The sequence below is a fragment of the Phoca vitulina genome, unplaced genomic scaffold (genome assembly GCF_004348235.1).
Source record: "Phoca vitulina isolate PV1807 unplaced genomic scaffold, GSC_HSeal_1.0 scaffold129, whole genome shotgun sequence".
NCBI lineage: Eukaryota > Metazoa > Chordata > Mammalia > Carnivora > Phocidae > Phoca > Phoca vitulina.
This window is the reverse complement of record NW_022589832.1, coordinates 205,511-224,411: the sequence shown is the minus strand read 5'-3', so window position 1 is coordinate 224,411 and position 18,901 is coordinate 205,511. Positions and strand designations below refer to the sequence as shown.

At 41.5% G+C, this 18,901-nt stretch overlaps 1 protein-coding gene across 1 annotated transcript; it reads right to left on the bottom strand.

Annotated features, from left to right (window-relative positions):
* Positions 1 to 14,840: 14,840 nt before the first annotated feature.
* LOC116628796 (olfactory receptor 10C1) lies at positions 14,841 to 15,779 on the bottom strand. Its single transcript, XM_032399120.1, has one exon. It carries the CDS (start codon positions 15,777 to 15,779, stop codon positions 14,841 to 14,843), a length of 939 nt encoding a protein of 312 aa, XP_032255011.1.
* Positions 15,780 to 18,901: the final 3,122 nt, after the last annotated feature.

Below are 18,901 nucleotides of genomic sequence, written 5' to 3'. Positions count from 1 at the left end.
CTTTTCCCCCCAGAGAACATCATGCTTATATGGTTCAGCTTATGCTCATTAAGCAGAACAGGTGTTCATGGTGTGACTAAGAACAAGGGTTGGGACGTCAGACTGCGTGAGTTCGCCTTGGCGCTGCCATTTCCCAGCTGAACAACCCTGGGCATGTGGCTTAACCTCTCTGTGGCTCAGTTTCCTCACTTGAAAGTGGAATTGGTTAAGTGGGTTAAGCACGTAAAGCTCTTGGAACAGTGCCTGCCTGGCACAGAGTAGGTGTTTAGTAAATGCTCAGTCTTATCATCCCTATTTCACACGTCAGGGGAGGTTTGCAGAGAGCTCCTACACCAGTTAGTGGCAGAACCAGTGTGTGAGTTTATGTCTTTTTTCATTTATTAACTCTGGTCTTTAGTCACCTGAAAGTGAGGCAATACTCCTATTTTAAGACTAAGATAGGCGGGCAGTTGAGGTTAAATAACTTGCCCAAGGTCACACTGTTTGTAAATGCTTATCAGGATCTCAACCCAAATCTCACTAATTCCCAGAACCTTGCTTTGTATATATGTATATATATTTAAGCCAGCTCTGCTATGCCAGAGGCTGTGGAGGATAATGTACATACAAATCCTGATCCTGCTCTCTAGATAACCGTAGAGCATTGGGGTCATCCTGGAGATGAGCACAGGCCAGAGCTGACATTCAGGCTTATGGCCCAATGGTGCTAGAGGTGTTCTAAAAAGTCCAATTTTCTAATTCTGTGATCACGTAGACACACACCCGCTCAGCCAGGCAAGCCCTGAACAGTTCCCCTCCAAACACGCCAAACCCTGAAAACAGGCACACAATAATAAAATCACACAAACAGCACCTGTACTCCATGGAGGCACGCATTCCCAAATACTTACTCAGACATAACATACACATACACGTCCCCCCGTAATTCCCCCGAAGCATCCAGAAGGCAAATCTGTTGTAAAAATATTCTAGGATGTGTCCCCAAACCTCATTTGGTATTCTAGAATATGCCCCGCATCTGTAAGACCATTTTCCTACCTTCATGTCCGAGTCTCTGGCACTGATATTCAGCCCTTCAGTTGGTCTGTTGTTTCTACTCTGGACGCTCAGAGTTTGAAATGGCAGTGGGAGGGGTGAAAGACAGAGCTAATGGCAGGACTGTTGATTTCGAGAATGGGTGCCGGAGGTCAGAGCCAGGTCCTTCCCTCGGGGGTGGGAGCCCCCTCGCTTGTCAGCAGAGGAACGAATACAATGTCTTTGGCAAAGAAGCCAGCCCAGTCTGAGAAGCACTGAGATTCGGGCAGAGGGGCCGTGTCTGTTCCTGGAGAGCCCTGCACCAGGGTCTAGACTAGGCAAGGACTTGAGTCTTGGGCTGGTAGCAGGTCCACAGGAGCTGCTGCTGGCCGCAGAAATAGGCTTCCTGATTCTAGAGGGCACAGCAGTTGTCGAGCAGGGATGTTGATGATGAGCCGCTCCCTGGAGAGGAAGCGGGGGAATCCACTTTCCCTGTTATTGAGAAGAGAGGTTGGGGCCCTGGGGAATCCATGTGCCACGCCCATAATTAGCACCTGTGTGGAATTGTCCAGAAAAGAGTCCCCCAGGGCAAGGAGGGGAACATTCTGGAGGGAAAGGCCCTTGAGGGTGGTGTGTCCCTGGCAGTGTGGAGACCAGAGGCAGCACCGGGCTTCCTCCCCATCACTTGTACTCCTAGCATTTAAGTGGTTTAGGGTTTCCTTCTGGGAATGAGCGACCATGAGCAGCTGGATAACCTCAGTGACTCTCAGGGTCAGTATGAAAACGGGGCAGACAGCCCTTGTCTGTGGGAGAGGTTTGAGGTCTGGCAACGTCATCCAGTTCTGACCCTCTTGTCATCGGCTTTTGCCGCCACCCCTTCTTGTGGCTGCCTCTGCTTTGTCCCTGGCTCAGCCCCTCTCCCAGGACTGCCTGTCCTAATTCTTTTTTTTTTTTTTAATTTATTTTTTTTCACTTTTTGAATCCATTTTTATTTCTTTTTAATTTAAATCAATTAGTCAAAATATAGTACATCATAATTTTCAGAAGTAGAGTTCAATAATTCATCAGTTGGGTATAACACCAAGTGCTCATCACACCACATGCCCATCACCCAGTTACCCCATCCCCCCAGCCACCTCCCATCCAGCAACCTTCAGTTTGTTTCCTAGAGTTAATAGTCTCTCATGGTTTTTCTCCCTGATTTCATCTTATTTTATTTTTCCCTCCCTTCCCTTATGGTCCTCTGTGCTGTTTCCTATATTCCACATATGAGTGAAACCATATGATAATTGTCTTTCTCTGATTGACTTATTTCACTTAGCATAATACCCTCCAGTTCCATCCACATCGATGTAAATGGTAGGTATTCATTCTTTCTGATGGCTGAGTCATATTCCATTGTATATATGGACCACATCTTCTTTATCCATTCATCTGTTGAAGGACATCTCAGCTCCATCCATAGTTTTGCTATTGTGGGCATTGTTGCTATGAACATTGGGGTGCACATGCCCCTTCTTTTCACTACATTTGTATCTTTGGGGTAAATACCCAGTAGTGCAATTGCTGGGTTGTAAGGTAGCTCTATTTTTAACTTTTTGAGGAACCTCCATACCGTTTTCCAGAGTGGCTGTACCAGCTTACATTCCCACCTACAGTGTAAGAGGGTTCCCCTTTCTCCACATCCTCACCAACACTTGTTATTTCCTGTCTTATTAATTTTGCCATTTTAACTGGTATAAAGTGGTATCTCACTGTGGTTTTGATTTGGATTTCCCTGATGGCTAGTGGTGTGGAGCATTTTTCATGTGTCTGTTAGCCATTTGTATGTCTTCTTTGGAGAAATGTCTGTTCATGTCTTCTGCCCATTTCTTGACTGGATTCTTTGTGTTTTTGGGTTTTGAGTTTGAGAAGTTATTTATAGATCTTGGAAAGCAGCCCTTTATCTGTAATGTCATTTGCAAATATCTTCTCTCATTCTGTGGGTTGCCTCTTAGTTTTGTTAACTGCTTCCTTTGCTGTGCAGAAGCTTTTTATCTTGAGGAAGTCCCAATAGCTCATTTTTGCTTTTATTTCCCTTGCCTTTGGAGACCTGTCTTGAAAGAAGTTGTTGCAGCCGAGGTCAGAGAGGTTACTGCCTGTGTTCTCCTATAGGATTTTGATGGCTTCCTGCCTCACATTGAAGTGTTTCATCCATTTTTAGTTTATTTTTGTGTGTGGTGTAAGGAAATGGTCCAGTTTCATTCTTCTGCATGTGGCTGTCCAGTTTTCCCAGCACCATTTATTGAAGAGCCTGTCTTTTTTCCATTGGATATTCTTTCCTGCTTTGTCGAAGATTAGTTGACCATAGAATTGAGGGCCTATTTCTGGGCTCTCTATTCTGTTCCATTGATCTATATGTCTGTTTTTGTGCCAATACCATGCTGTCTTGATGATCACAGCTTTGTAATATAGATTGAAGTCAGGCAACGTGATGCCCCCAGCTTTGGTTTTCTTTTTCAACATTTCTCTGGGTATTCGGGGCTTTTCTGGTTCCATACAAATTTTAGGATTATTTGTTCCAGCTCTGTGAAAATTGTCAGTGGTATTTCTATAGGAATGGCATTGAATGTGTAGATTGCTCTGGGTAGCATAGACCTTTTAATGATGTTTATTCTTCTACTCCATGAACATGGAATATTTTTCCATCTCTTTGTGTCTTCCTCCATTTCTTTCATAAGTGTTCTGTAGTTTTTAGAGTATAGATCCTTAACCTCTTTGGTTAGGTTTATTCCGAGGTATCTTATGATTTTTGGTGCTATTGTAAATGGGATCCATTCCTTAATTTCTCTTTCTTCAGCCTCCTTGTTTGTGTATAGAAAAACAACTGATTTCTGTGCATTGATTTGTATCCTGCCACATTGCTGAATTGCTGTATGAATTCTAGCAATTTTGGAGTGGAGTCTTTTGGGTTTTCCACATAAAGTATCTTGTCATCTGGGAAGAGTGAGAGTTTGACTTGTTTTGCCAATTTGAATGCCTTTTATTTCTTTTTGTTATCTGGTCCAGTCTGTCATTCAAAGCCCTTGTTTCCTTGTTGATCTGCTGCTTAGATTATCTCTCCTTTGCTGTGAGTGAGGTGTTGAAGCCCTACTATTATTCTATTATTATTAATGTGTTTCTTCACTTTGATTATTAATTGGTTGATATAATTGGCTGTTCCCAAGTTAAGAGACAAATATTTATAATTTTTTGATCTTCTTTTGGATAGACCCTTTAAGTATGATATAGTGTCCTTCTTCATCCCTTATTACAGTCTTTGGTTTAAAATCTAATTTGTCTGATCTAAGTATTGCTACCCCAGCTTTCTTTTGATGTCAATTAGCAAGATACATGGTTCTCCACCCTCACTTTAAATCTGGAGGTGTCATTGGGTCTAAAATGAGTCTCTTGTAGACAGCGTATTCATGAGTTTTGTTTTTTTTATCCATTGTGATACCCTTTGTCTTTTGATTAGAGCAATTAGCCCATTTATATTCTGAATAACTATTGAAAGATATGAACTTCATGCCATCATATTGCCTCTAAAATCCCTTTTTTTCTGTAGATTGTCTCTGTTTCTTTCTCATCTGTGTGACTCTTCAGCTCTCTCTTTGCTTACACAATACCCTTTAATATTTCTTGCAGGGCTGGTTTAAGGGTCACATATTCTTTTAGTTTCTGTTTGTCCTGGAAGCTCTTTATCTCCCCTTCCATTCTGATGACAGACTTGCTGGATAAACTATTCTTGGCTGCATGTTTTTCTCATGTAGTACCCTGAATATATCACTAGCCCTTTCTGGCCAGTGAGGTTGTGGATATGTCGGCTACAGCTTAATGTTTCTACCCTTGTAGGTTAAGAACCCCTTGTTTTGAGCTGCTTTCAGGATTTTCTCTTTATCTCTGAAATTTGCAAGCTTCACTATTATACATGGGGGTGTTGATCTATTTTTATTGATTTGGGAAGGTGTCTTCTCTACCTCTTTAACTTGAATGTCTGTTTCCTTCCTCAGAGTTGAGAAGTTCTCAGCTATGATTTGCTCAAATATACCTTTTGGCCCACTCTCTCTTCCTTCTTCCTTGGGGACCCCAATAATTCTATTATTGTTTTGTTTTATGGTATTGCTGATTTCTCAAAGCCTCCCCTTGTGGTCTGTTTGTCATTTTTCTCTCCTTTCCACCAACTTGTCTTCTATGTCACATACTCTCTCTTCTGCCTCATACACCTTAACTGTTAGAGCATCCAATTTAGACTGCATCTCAGTTAAAGCATTTTTTATTTCAGCCTGATTAGATTTCATTTCTGCACTAAGAGATTCTCTAGTGTCTTTTATGCTTTTTAAAATCCCAGCTAGTAACTTTATAATTGTTATCCTGAATTCCATCTCTGACATTTTACTTATATCCATATGGATTAGATCTGTGGCTGATTGTGTTACCTCTGGTTCTTTCTTTTGTTGTGAATTCCTCCTTCTAGTCATTTTGCCCAGAGAAGAATGGATGAATGAGACAACAAAATTAATAATATCAACCATGACGCAAGCAAAATATACACCAGACAGATTCGAAGAGTTCAGAAACCAAAAAAGAAAAGAAAAAGAAAAAAAAAAGGGGGGGGGGGATATAATCTCCCAGGTCATCAAAACAGGATGATCCACTTGGTTCTGAATGTATTTTGGTCTGCATGTTAGAAGACACTAAATTCCAAAATTGTAAGGGAAGCAAATATATATATATATAAAAATAAAATTGAATAGAGTGAAAAAAGGCCAAAAATGAAGAATTTATCTATTAAATATAAATGTAAAAGATGAAAGTTAAAAAATGACTTAAAAGAAAGAGTTGATAAAATAAGAAACTAGTTGAAAAAGAAAAAAAAGAAAGAAGAAAAGGAAAAACTAAAACTGAAAGATAAATGATCATGAGAAAAAAACCTCGAATTCTAGATACTATTTTCCCCTATTGCTGGAGATTTGCAGTTTTGTGTGCTCTGTTAACTTGGTGTTCACCTATTGTTTCAGCTGGTCTTCTCAGGGAGGGTCCTGCTGTGCTGATTATCAGGTATCTTTGTCTGGACGGAGTGCACCATCCCTTGCCAGGTGGCCAAGCTTAGAGTGAGCTGCTTCTGGTTGCTCTATGTGGCTTTTGTTCCCTGAAGGCTTTCCTTGCCTATTTGGAGGATGAAAATAAAAATGGATGTGCCTGATCTCCAGCCCGGGAGCTGAAAGTTCACAGTCACCTTTCTTTAGTAAACCATGTTGGGATGAGCACTGGGTGTTATATGCAACTAATGAATCACTGAACACTACAACAAAAACTTACAATGTACTGTATGCTGGTTAACTGAACATAAAAAAAACCCTCAGGGAAGTGGTCTTCTCTTTTGTGTGTGCCAAACTGGAGACTCCTGCAGTGTGCACCCATACCAATCCTCCTGGGGGAAAGTGGAAAGTCTCTGTGCTTCTGTCCTTTGCAGGGCCACCACATGAGAACTGTTGCACAATCGTGTGCGTTCCCATGTTGCCCCTCCTGGGGGAAGGCAGAGGGTCACTGCATTTATGTCCTTTGCAGGACCCCCATACAGAGAGTGGTGACCAGATCATCCTGTGGTTCACAATTTATGGTGAACTGAGCTGAGAGCCTCCTCCTGGGCTTCCTGACTGTAACTGGGTTCACATAAAGTATCATGTCATCTGTGAAGAGATAAACAGAGGGGGGAGGGAGCCTCCCTAAGCCATGTACAGGAAAGTGATATAGCCCCAGAGGACAAAATCAGAACCCTTAGATATCTGCTCCAAGGAGAGACTTCCATGCCTGAAAGGGGCTCAGGAGGATGAAAAGGGCAGAACTCTAGGTGGTTCAGTGTGGTCTCAGGATCCCAGGAGTCACAGAAGGAATGAGGGTGCCTGAGCCAGTAGAGTGCCCAAGCAGCAGAGTGAGAAAACTGGTTACAGTCAGTGAGCCCAGGAGGGGACTCTCAGCTTGGTCACCATAAACTGCTAGCCAGGCTGATTGGGTGACTGCTTTTTGCCTGAGCACCCTGAAAGTACAGGAAAGCATGGGCCATCTGCCATCTCCAGGGAGGGGTGGAAAAGGTACACCCAGGACCAGACAACATCTCTCAGGGCAGTGGCCCTATAGAGGACAGTAAGGTGACACTTAGCTGTCCCCTGGGAGTGGTGGAGTAGGTACACACAGGAGCTGTGACTGCTTTCAGCTCCAGTGCACTACAAAGGGCAGTGATTCAGGATCTTTGGACTCCCGCCATGAGGATTGTTGTGGGCACGTACTGCAGACTCCTGCAGAGTTTGACACACACAAAAGTGAAGACTATTTGTCCCAGAGGGCTTACTGAAGAGGGGGGACTGCGATCTTTCAGCTCTGGGGATGGAGATTGGGGCATGGCCATTTTAATTCTGATCATCTAAAGAGGTGTGGAAAGCTTTCAGGGAAGAAAAGCCACACAGAGGACCAGCTTACACTGAGCCCAGCCCCCCGGCAAGGGGTGGTGCAACTCTGCCCAGGCAAAGACACCTGAGAAACAGCACAGCAGGCCCCTCCCCCAGAAGACCAATGGGAAGAACAGGTGCACTAGTTTACAGATCCCACAAGACTGTAAAACTCCAGTGCTAGGGGAAAATAGTATATAGAACTTCAGGGTTTTTTTCCTCATGATTCATTTATCTTTCAGTCTAAAATTTTCTATTTCTTTTTTTCTATTTTCCCATTTCAACTAGTTACTTATTTTATCAACTCTTTGTTTTTATGTTGCTTTTAACTTTTATTTCTTACATCTACGTTTTATAGATATATGCTTCATTTTTGGCCTTTTTTCATTCTATTCAATTTTATTTTTGTTTACATGTAAGTTTTGCTTTTTTTGCAATTTTGGGATTTAATGACTTCTAACACACAAACCAATATCCACCCAGGAACAAGTGGATCACCCTGCTTTGTCCACCTTATGAAATTATATTCTCTCCCACCCCCTTTTTTTCTTTTTCTGTTTTGTTTTGCTTTGCTTTTATGTTTTGGTTTCTGACTGTTTTGGATTTGTCTGGTGTGTATTTTGCTTAGGTCGTGGTTATTTTTGATTCTGCTCACTCGCTCACCAATTCATCTCTGGGCAAAATGACTAGAAGGAGGAATTCACAACAAAAGAAAGTAGCAGAGGTAGTAATCTCTGCCAGAGATCTATTTGATATGGATATAAGTAAGATGTCAGAGATGGAATTCAGGATAACAATTATAAAGTTATTAGCTTGGATTGTAAAAAACCTAAAGGACACTAGAGAATCTCTTAGTACAGAAATGAGATCTAATCAGGTCGAATGTAAAAATGCTATAACTGAGATGCAGTCTAAATTGAATGCTCTAACAGCTAGGGTGAATGAGGCAGAAGAGAGAATAAGTGATCTAGAAGACAGGCTAATGGAAAGGGGGGAAGTTGAAGAAAAGAGAGAAAAATGACTAACAGCCTATGAAGAAAGGCTTTGAGAAAATAAAGATGCCATGAAATCTACCAATGTAGGAATTATTGGGGTGCCTGAGGGTGGAGAAAGAGAGCAGGCCAGAGGTATAGTTAAGCAAATCATAGCTGAAAACTTCCCTAATCTGGGGAAGGAAACACACATTCATGTCCAAGAGGCAGAGAGGACCCTTCTCAAAAAAAAAAAAAAAAAAAATAGATCAACACCCTGACATATAATACTGAGGCTTGCAAATTTTAGAGGGAAAGAGAGAATCCTGAGAGCAGCTTGAGACAAGAAGCTCCTTACCTACAGATGGAGGAACATCAGACTAACATCAGACCTATCCACAGAGACCTGGCAAGCCAGAAAGTTCTGGCAAGACATATTCATGGTACTAAATGAGAAGAACATGCAGCCAAGAATTCTTTATCCAGCAAGGCTGTCATTCAGAATGGAAGGGGGATAAAGAACTTCCAGGACAGACAGAGACTGAAAGAACATGTGCCCACCAAGCCCACCAAGCCAGCCCTGCAACGGGGATCCTTTAAGCAAAGAAAGAGCCCAAGAATAACATAGACCAGAAAGAAAGAGAGACAAGCTACAGAAACAGGGACTTTATAGGCAATGCAGTGGCACTAAATTCATATCTTTCAATAGTTACTCTGAATGTAAATGGGCTGAATGCTCCCATGAAAAGACACAGGGTTTCAGATTGGATAAAAAAGCAGGACCCATCCATATGTTGCCTACAAGAGATTCATTTTAGGCCTAAAGACACCTCCAGACTGAAACTGAGGGGGTGGACAACACTTTACCCCGCTAATGGACCTCAAGAGAAAGCTGGGGTAGCAATGCTTGTATTATTGGTTTGGTTTATATTAAGAGATGAAGAGGGACACTATATCATTCTTAAAGGGTCTATCCAAAAAGAAGTTCTAACAATTATAAATATTTATGCCCCCAACATGGAAGCAGCCAATTATATCAATGAATTAATAACCAAAGTTTAGGAATGCATTGATAATAATACATTAATAGTTGGAGACTTCAAAACTCCACTCACAGCAATGGACAGATCATTTAAGCAGAAGATCAAAAAGAAACAAGGGCTTTGAATGGCATACTAGACCAGATGGACTTTGTAGATACATACAGAACATTCCACCCTAAAACAACAGAATACTCATTCTTCTCAAGTGCACAAGGAACTTTCTCCAGAATAGACTACATACTGGGTCACAAATCAGGTCTCAACTGATAGCAAGAGATCGGGATTATTCCCTGTATCCTTCCAGACCACAATGCTTTGAAACTTGAACTCAATCACAAGAGGAAATTTAGAAGGAACTCAAACACTTGGAGGTTAAAGAGCATCCTAGGAAAGAATGAATGGGTCAACCAGGAAATTAAAGAAGAATCTAAAAAATTCATGGAAACTAATAAGAATGAAAGCACATCACTTAAAAACCTATGGGATACAGCAAATGTGGTCCTAAAAGGGAAGTCCATTGCAATACAAGCCTCTCTCAAAAAAAAAATAGAAAAATATCAAATAGACAAGCTAACCTTACACCTAAAGGAGCTGGAGAAAGAAAAACAAGTAAAGCTTAAACCTAGAGGAGAAGAGAAATAATAAAGATTAGAGCAGAAATCAATAAGAGAGGAACCAGAACAATAGGACAGATCATCAAAGCTAGAAGCTAGTTCTTTGAAAGAATTAATAAGATCGATAAACCTCTGGCCAGACTTATCCAGAAGAAAAGAGAAAGGACCCAAATAAATAAAATCTTGAATGAAAGAAGAGATCACAACCAACACCAAGGTAATACAGACAATTTTAAGAACATATTATGAGAAACTATATGTCAACAAATTAGGCAATCTGGAAGAAATGGAGGCATTCCTGGAAACTTATAAACTACCAAGACTGAAACAGGAGTAGAAAATCTGAACAGACCCAACCAGCAAGGAAATTGAAGCAGTAATCAAAAATCTCCAAACAAACAAGAGTCCAGGTCCAGATGGCTTCCCAGGGAAATTCTACCAACATTTAAAGAAGAAATAATACTTATTCTACTGAGGCTGTTTCAAAAATAGAAATGGAAGGAAAACTTCCAAACTCATTCTGTAAACCCAGCATTACCTTGATCCAAAAACCAGAGAAAGACCTCACCAAAAAGAAGAATTATAGACCAATATCCCTGATGAACATGGATGCCAAAATACTCAACAAGATCCTAGTCAATAGGATCCAACATTACATTAAAAGGATTATTCACCATGATCAGGTGGGATTTATTCCTGGGATGCAAGGGTGGTTCAATTTTCGAAAATCAATCAATGTGATAGATCACATTAATAAAAGAAAAGACAAGAACCATATGATTTTCTCAATTGCTGCAGAAAAAAGCATTTGACAAAATACAACATCCTTTCCTGATTAAAAGTCTTCAAAGTGTAAGGATAGAGGGAACATACCTCAATATCATAAAAGCCATTTATGAAAAGCCCACAGTGAATATCATTCTCAATGGGGAAAAAATGAGAGCTTTTCCCTTAAGGTCAGAAACATGACAGGGATGCCCACTCTTACCACTTTTGTTCAACATAGTACTAGAAGTCCAAACCTCAGCAATCAGAAAACAAAAAGAAATAAAAGCCATTCAAATTGGCAAAAACAAGTCAAACTCTCTCTCTTCACAGATGATATGATATTTTATGTGGAAAATCACAAAGACTCCACCCCCAAATTACTAGAACTCATACAGCAACTCATCAACATGACAGGATACAAAATCAATGCACAGAAATCAGTTGCATTTCTTATACTAACAATGTAACTGAAGAAAGAGAAATTAAGGAATCAGTTCAATTTACAATAGCACCAAAAACCTTAAGATACCTAGGAATAAACCTAACCAAAGAGGTTAAGGATCTATACTCTAAAAACTACAGAACACTTACGAAAGAAATGGAGGAGGAAGACACAAGGTGATGGGAAAATATTCCATGCTCATGGATTAGAAGAATATACATTGTTAAAATGTCTATCCCGCCCAGAGCAATCTACACTTTCAATGCCATCCCTATTAAAATACCATTGACATTTTTCAAGGAGCTGGGACAAACAATCCTAAAATTTGCATGTAATCAGAAAAGACCCCGAATAGCCAGGGGGAATGTTGAAAAAGAAAACCAAAGCTGGGGGCATCACGTTGTCTAACTTCAAGCTATATTACAAAGCTGTGATCATCAAGACAGCATGGTATTGGCACAAAAACAGACACATGGTTCAATGGAACAGAATAGAAAACCCAGAAATGGACCCTCAACTCTATGGTCAACTAATCTTCAACAAATCAGGAAAGAATATCCAATGGAAAAAAAGACAATCTCTTCAACAAATGATGCTGGGAAAATTGGAAAGACACATGCAGAAGAATGAAACGGGACCATTCTCTTACATCACATACAAAAATAAACACAAAATGGATGAAAGACCTCAATGCGAGACAGGAATCCATCAAAATCCTAGAGGAGAACACAGGGAGCACCCTCTTTGATCTCCACCACAGCAAGTTTTTGAAAGATAGGTATCTAAAGGCAAGGAAAACAAAAGCAAAAATGAACTTTGAGACTTCATCAAGATAAAAACCTTCTGCACAGCAAAGGAAACATTCAACAAAATAAGAGGCAACCCACGGAATGGGAAATTTTTGCAAATGACATTACAGATAAAGGGCTGGTATCCCAAAAAACAAATAACGCAATCAAGAAACAGGCAGAAGACATGAACAAACATTTCTCCAAAGAAAACATACAAATGGCTAACAGAGACATGAAAAAAATGCTCAACGTCACTTGGCATCAGGGAAATACAAATCAAAACCACAATGAGATACCACCTCACACCAGTTAGAATGGCAAAGATTAACAAGGCAAGAAACAACAAATGTTGGTGAGGATGTTGAGAAAGTGTAACCCTCTTACACTGTTGGTGGGAATGCAAGCTGGTATGTCCACTCTGGAAAACAGTATGGAGGTTCCTCAAGAAGTTGAAATTAGAGCTACCCTAGGACCCAGCAATTGCACTAGTAGGTATTTACCCCAAAGATTCATATGTAGTGAAAAGAAGGGGCACCTGCACCCCAATATTCATAGCAGCAATGTCCACAATATCCAACCTGTAGAAGGAGCTGAGATGTCCTTCAACAGATGAATGGATAAAGAAGATATGCTATGTATATACAATGGATATTATTCAGCCATAAGAGTAGATGAATACCTACCATTTATATTGACATGGATGGAACTGGATGGTATTATGCTACATGAAATAAGTCAGTCAGAGAAAGACAACTATCATATGTGGAATATAAGAAATGGGGCAGAAGGTCATAGGGGAATGGAGGGAAAACTGAATGGGAATAAATCAGAGAGGGAGACAAACCATGAGAGCCTCTTGACTCTGGGAAACAAACTGAGGGTTGTGGAAAGGGACGTGGGTTTGGGGATGGGGTAACTGGTGATGGGCAGTAAGGAAGGCATGTGATGTGATGAGCACTGGGTGTTAGTGTTATTCTCAAGTGATGAAATCATTGAACACTACAACTGAAACTAATGATATAATATATGTTGGCTAACTGAATTAAAAAAAAAAAAAGAAAATGAAGGAGCCAGACTGTTCACATGCCTCTGGAGAGGACCACCCTGCTCCTCTGTATGGTAGAGGGGAGGGAGTAAGGGTTTATTGTCTCCTTGCCTCAGTGCTGTGAATATTTGCATTGTTCTCTGACAGTGTCCTGAGAATCAGCATTATCTCCACAGCCACACAGGAAGCCTCTGGGCAAAATTATTAATGAATCCTTGTCCCTCTGAGACTCCTTTTTTGATTAACTCAGCTCATCTACTGTCTTTTTCTTGCGTGCATGGATGCTCCTGCACTTTGCCCTTATACTTGCTCTCTAGTAAGTCCTGCTGGTCTTTGGTTTGTCTGTGCTTGGCTGTGGGGTTAGTGTCGATAGCTGCAGTGTGGGGAGTGTCTTCCTCCATCTTCCTTTGGGTCCTTTGGCTTCCAGTGCCAGTGCCATTCTAAGAATATCTTTCTCTCCTCCAACAAATGCACCCAGAGTGGGGTGGATATCATCCTCTGTGCCCAGCTGTCTGACTCTGTCATAAAAACATTTATCTAGCCGGATAGTAAACTTGGTAATTTATGAGTCTATAAATACTTGCAAAACTCCAAAGAAATAAAGTTTATTATTGTCTCAACTTTATGAGTAAGAAATTGAGGCTCAGGGAGATGATATCTCTCTCTTGCAGTCACATAACGTATCAGCTGGAAGAATCAAGACTTGACTGAAGGTCTGACTTTAAAATCTTCTTTCCTAACCACTGGCTCATTCTGTTTCCCACAAGAATTTACCTTCATTGAAACTTTCCTCATCTCTCTTCACTTCCTAAGGACGTTGCTTTCTGCCTGTCGATGGATTTAGTTAGGTGTGATTGTGTGTGCTAATGTACTGAGCAGCAGTGCCACAAAAGGAAAACGAATGCCTGACCTAGGACACAGAAATGTCAAGTCCCTTTAAGAATCAGTACCTTGGGGCACCTGCATGGCTCAGATGGTTAAGCGTCTGCCTTTGGCTCAGGTCATGATCCCAGGGTCCTGGGATCGAGTCCCACATCGGGTTCCCTGCTCCTTGGGAGCCTGCTTTCTCTCTCTCTCTCTCTCTGTCTCTCATGAATAAATAAAATCTTAAAAAAAAAAAAAAGAATCAGTACCTTGGGGGCCTGGGTGGCTCAGTCAGTTAAGCATCTGACTCTTGATTTCGGCTCAGGTCATGCTCTCAGGGTCATGGGATCCAGGCCTATGGTGAGCTCTGCACTCAGCATGGAGTCTGCTTATCCCTCTCCCTCTGCTCCTCACCCTGCTTGTGCTCTCTGTCTCTCTCTTTCTCAAATAACTAACTAACTAACTAAATAAATAAATAAATAAATAAAACCTTAAAAGAAAAAAGAACTAGTACTGTGCCTGAAAGTTTCATTACCTTGATGGTCTGGTGGAGATGACATTTTGTAATGCGTCCTTTAGTTGTCAACTTGCTCGGCTTGTACAGGAAATCCATCTTGGGTTTCCTGTTCCTACAACAGAAGGCAGAATTGTGTGTGTGTGTGTGTCACAGGGGTCTAATGAGTGATTTGGCTCCATTTTCCAAGGTAACTCTGTCTTCTTCACAGGCTGGCCCCCCTCAGGTGAGGACCATGCCTTCTTCCCTTTGATCCTTGGTGATGGGGGGCTGAGTGGGAGGGACAGTCACCATCATCACCCCCTTGTCAAGTGTTTGCAGGCCTCATTTTCTGGAGGGTTCTCCTTAGGGCAGCCTTGACATCGGTGTTCCGCAGACTATAGATGATGGGATTAAGGATGGGGGTGACCACAGCATAGAAGAGGGACAGCAGAGGGTCCGTGGCTGGATCATAGCTGGCTTTAGGGCGGATGTAGATGAAGATGGCAGTGCCATAGAAGAGGGAGACCACAACCAGGTGGGAGGAGCAAGTGGAGAAGGCCTTGCTGCGGCCAGCAGCAGATGGCATCCGGAAGATTGTAGCCAGGATATGCCCATAGGAGCCCAGGATGAGGCCGAAGGGGCAAAGGATGATGAGGGCAGCAGCCAGGATAATTTGAAGCTCGTTGAGTGAGGTGTCTCCACACACCAGCTGCAGGATAGGCTGGATCTCACAGAAGAAGTGTGGAATGGCATTGGGGCCACAAAAGGGCAAGGAGAAGATGAAGGAGGTGTGGCCCAGGCCCACCATCGCTCCACAGGCCCACGACACTCCCGCTAGCTGTAGGCACACCTGGTGGCTCAGCAAAAGTGGGTAATGAAGAGGTTTGCAGATGGCTGCATAGCGGTCATAGGCCATGGCTGCCAGGAGACAACACTCTGTGGCACCAAAGAAAAGGAAGAAGAACATCTGGAGAGCACAGCCAGAGTGAGGGATGTGGCGCCGGCCCGTGAGCAGGTGGTGAAGCAACAGGGGCACAGTAACAGATGTGTAGCCGATCTCCAGGGCTGAGAGCATTCGAAGGAAGAAGTACATGGGGGTCTGGAGAGCAGCATCTGTGGAGACCAGCACCACTATGAGGAGGTTGCCTGCCACGGTGAGCAGGTAGATGGTGAGGAAGACAGAGAAGAGCAAGCCCTGGAGGTTGACCAGGTGGGAGAAGCCAACAAGGATGAACTCAGCCACCATGGAGGTGTTCGTGCTCATCTCACTCCTAAAGGACAGAGAAATGGCAATCATGGAATTGTGACATGGGCAGAGGGGACCCCTTGCTGCATTTGGTCAAGAAGACATTGGAATGCCCTTTCTTTCAGGGTCTCCCTGCTTTTGGGGCAGCACAGACTTGGTCCCTGTCAGCCCTGCTCTCTTTGGAGCCAGGTGAGGACTGAGCTCTGAGAGCCTTTCTTCTTCCCCTGATCTCCTCAGGTGCCTGCCTTTCATGGGACACACTCAGTTCTGTCTTCAGTTTCCCCTGGACTGAGACATGAGTCATTCCAGCCTCGTCTTCCCTCCTTGTCTACAGGGCCTTGCTGACAGGCATTTCTCTTCTCAAAGTCAGAATTCCTTCTACATTCAGGGCAGGAAACACCCGTTCCAAGTCAAGGGGATTTTCCTTTGTGTTTTTCTCCCTGTTGGGTCCTTCTATATCTGCCTTTTTCTTTCCTTCATTCAGTGGCTTCTCATTCCTTTCCTCTCAGCGTGTATCCTCTTGACCTAATTTTCACCTCTTTTAAACATTTTTTCCAGCTTGTTCTTCAGTTTCCAGACCCACTTGATCCCTTTCCTTTTTTTCCTTTATCATTTTGCCTTTAGACAAATTTTATGGTTTGCAAGGGGGAGAATGGAAATTTGAAAGATTATCTCTTTCGAGCTCCCAGAGGCAGATAAACAGTTATCTGAAGGAGTGAAGGTCTCCTTAATTTTAAAAGATGTTCAGGAAAGAGATGAAGAGTCTTTCTTGGTTGCTTTTTGCTGCATTTTACAGCCCCTCAAATGCATCCCCTTACACCATAGCACATATGCAAACACCCAAACCACACACATAAACTCCACCAATTCACACACTAACGCATTACATTTCTAAATACAAGCACAGAAAAATACATAACTCAATCTCACATTCTACGTTCACCTAAGACTACAAATAAATCATTATTATACAATGTAAGTCTCATTACTAATAACGGTGAAAGTGAAATCACATTTAACATATAAACGTAAACAGCAGAGTTACAGTTCAATAGATGTGTAAATCCAGATTCTGTGTAAAAATATAACCATATTCAATATCATATAGTAAAATGCAAGTTCACACACTGATATTTTGCAGGTGGGGAGTCCTTGGTTCATTCCACTTTACTGGTTTCCAGGAGTTATTATCTGATTAATGTATTTCTGTTTGGAGAAATAGCCCGTGCTAAACACAGATGGTATTTGATGACTTGCTTATGTTCCCCTGTCTTTACCTTGTAGATCCCTCATGAGGAAGGAACTCTTAGATTAGGTATCTTTAAGGGTCTCTGAGGACCTGGGTCTCCAAGCACTTGTGACTATCCAGCGGGGAGAGCTCTTCATATAAACAATTAATCTGTTGTTTTGGAGTCTGTCTTTTAGATTGCAAAAAGTATAGTGTGACCTGTCAAGCACATTTCAGAACGTCCAGGGCCCCCGTTCCTCAGCTCACCCATAGTATCTCTGGTTCAATCATTTTTATTTCCTTCTCGTTCTTCATGATTTCCTTCTTTCCATTACTACAGATGTCCTGATACACTTCTAAAAATAGTGCAGTTTTATCCATCTCATAGTTATTGATATAATTCCCTAACTATTTGATAACTCATTTACAATGCCTCATATATTTCAGTCATTCTACAGAGCACTAAGAATATAAATGAGAAATAAAGATTTTTTTTATTAAGTTCAGTTAGCCAACATACAGTGCATCATTAATTTTTTAACTTTATTTTTATTTTTTATTTTTACTTAATGTTTAATTTTTTATTATGTTCAATTAGCCAACATAAAGTACATAATTAGTTTCTGTTGTAGTGTTCAATGATTCATTAGTTGCGTTTAACACCCAGTGCTCATCACAACACGTGCCACCCTTAATACCTATCACCTGGCTACCCCTTCCCCCCCACGCCCTCCCTTCTGTAACCCCCAGTTTGTTTCCCAGAGTCCAGAGTCTCTCATGGTTTTTCTCCCTCTCTGATTTCTTCCCGTTCAGTTTTCCTTCCCTTCTCCTATAGTCCTCTGTGCTATTTTTTATATTCCACATATGACTGAAACCATATGATAATTGTCTTTATTTGCTTGACTTATTTCACTTAAAATAATCCCCTCCAGTTCTATCCATGTTGATGCGAATGGTGGGTATTCATCCTTTCTGATGGCTGAGTAATATTCCATTGTATATATGAACGACATCTTTATCCACTCATCTGTTGAAGGACATCTCAGCTCCTTCCACAGTTTGGCTATTGCAGACATTGCTGCTATGAACATTGGGGTGCAGGTACCCCTTATATTCACTATATCTGTATCTTTGGGGTAAATACCTGGTAGTGCAATTGCTGGGTCGTAGGGTAGCTCTATTTATAACATCCTGAGGAACCTATCCATACTGTTTTTCAGAGTGGCTGTATCAGCTTGCGTTCTCACCAACAGTGTAAGAGGGTTCCCTTTTCTCCACAACCTCTCCAACATTTGTTGTTTCTTGCCTTGTTAATTTTTGTCATTCTAACTGGTGTGAGGTGGTATCTCATTGTGGTTTTGATTTGTATTTCCCTGATGGCTAGTGATGTTGAACATTTTTTCATGAGCCTGTTAGCCATTTATATGTCTTCATTGGAGAAGTGTCTGTTCATGTCTCCTGCCCCAGTTTTTGACTGGATTCTTGTTTTTTTGGGTGTTGAGTTTGAGAAGTTATTTATAGATCTTGGAAAGCAGCCCTTTATCTGTAATGTCATTTGCAAATATCTTCTCCCATTTTGTGGGTTGCCTATTAGTTTTGTTGACTGTTTCCTTTGCTGTGCAGAAGCTTTTTACCTTGATGAAGTCCCAAAAGTTCATTTTTGCTTTTGTTTTCCTTGTCTTTAGAGACGTGTCTTGAAAGAAGTTGCTGTGGCTGATGTTGAAGACATTACTACCTATGTTCTCTAGGATTTTGATGGATTCCTGTCTCACATTTAGGTTTTTTATCCATTTTGAGTCTATCTTTGTGTGTGGTGTAAAGAAATGGTCCCATTTCATTCTTCTGCATGTGGCTGTTCAATTTCCCCAGCACCATTTATTGAAGAGACTGTATTTTTCCATTGGATATTTTT

Excerpts from the sequence above, each read along its gene's own strand:
- LOC116628796 (XM_032399120.1), bottom strand. The coding sequence starts at position 15,779 with ATGAGCACGAACACCTCCATGGTGGCTGAGTTCATCCTTGTTGGCTTC.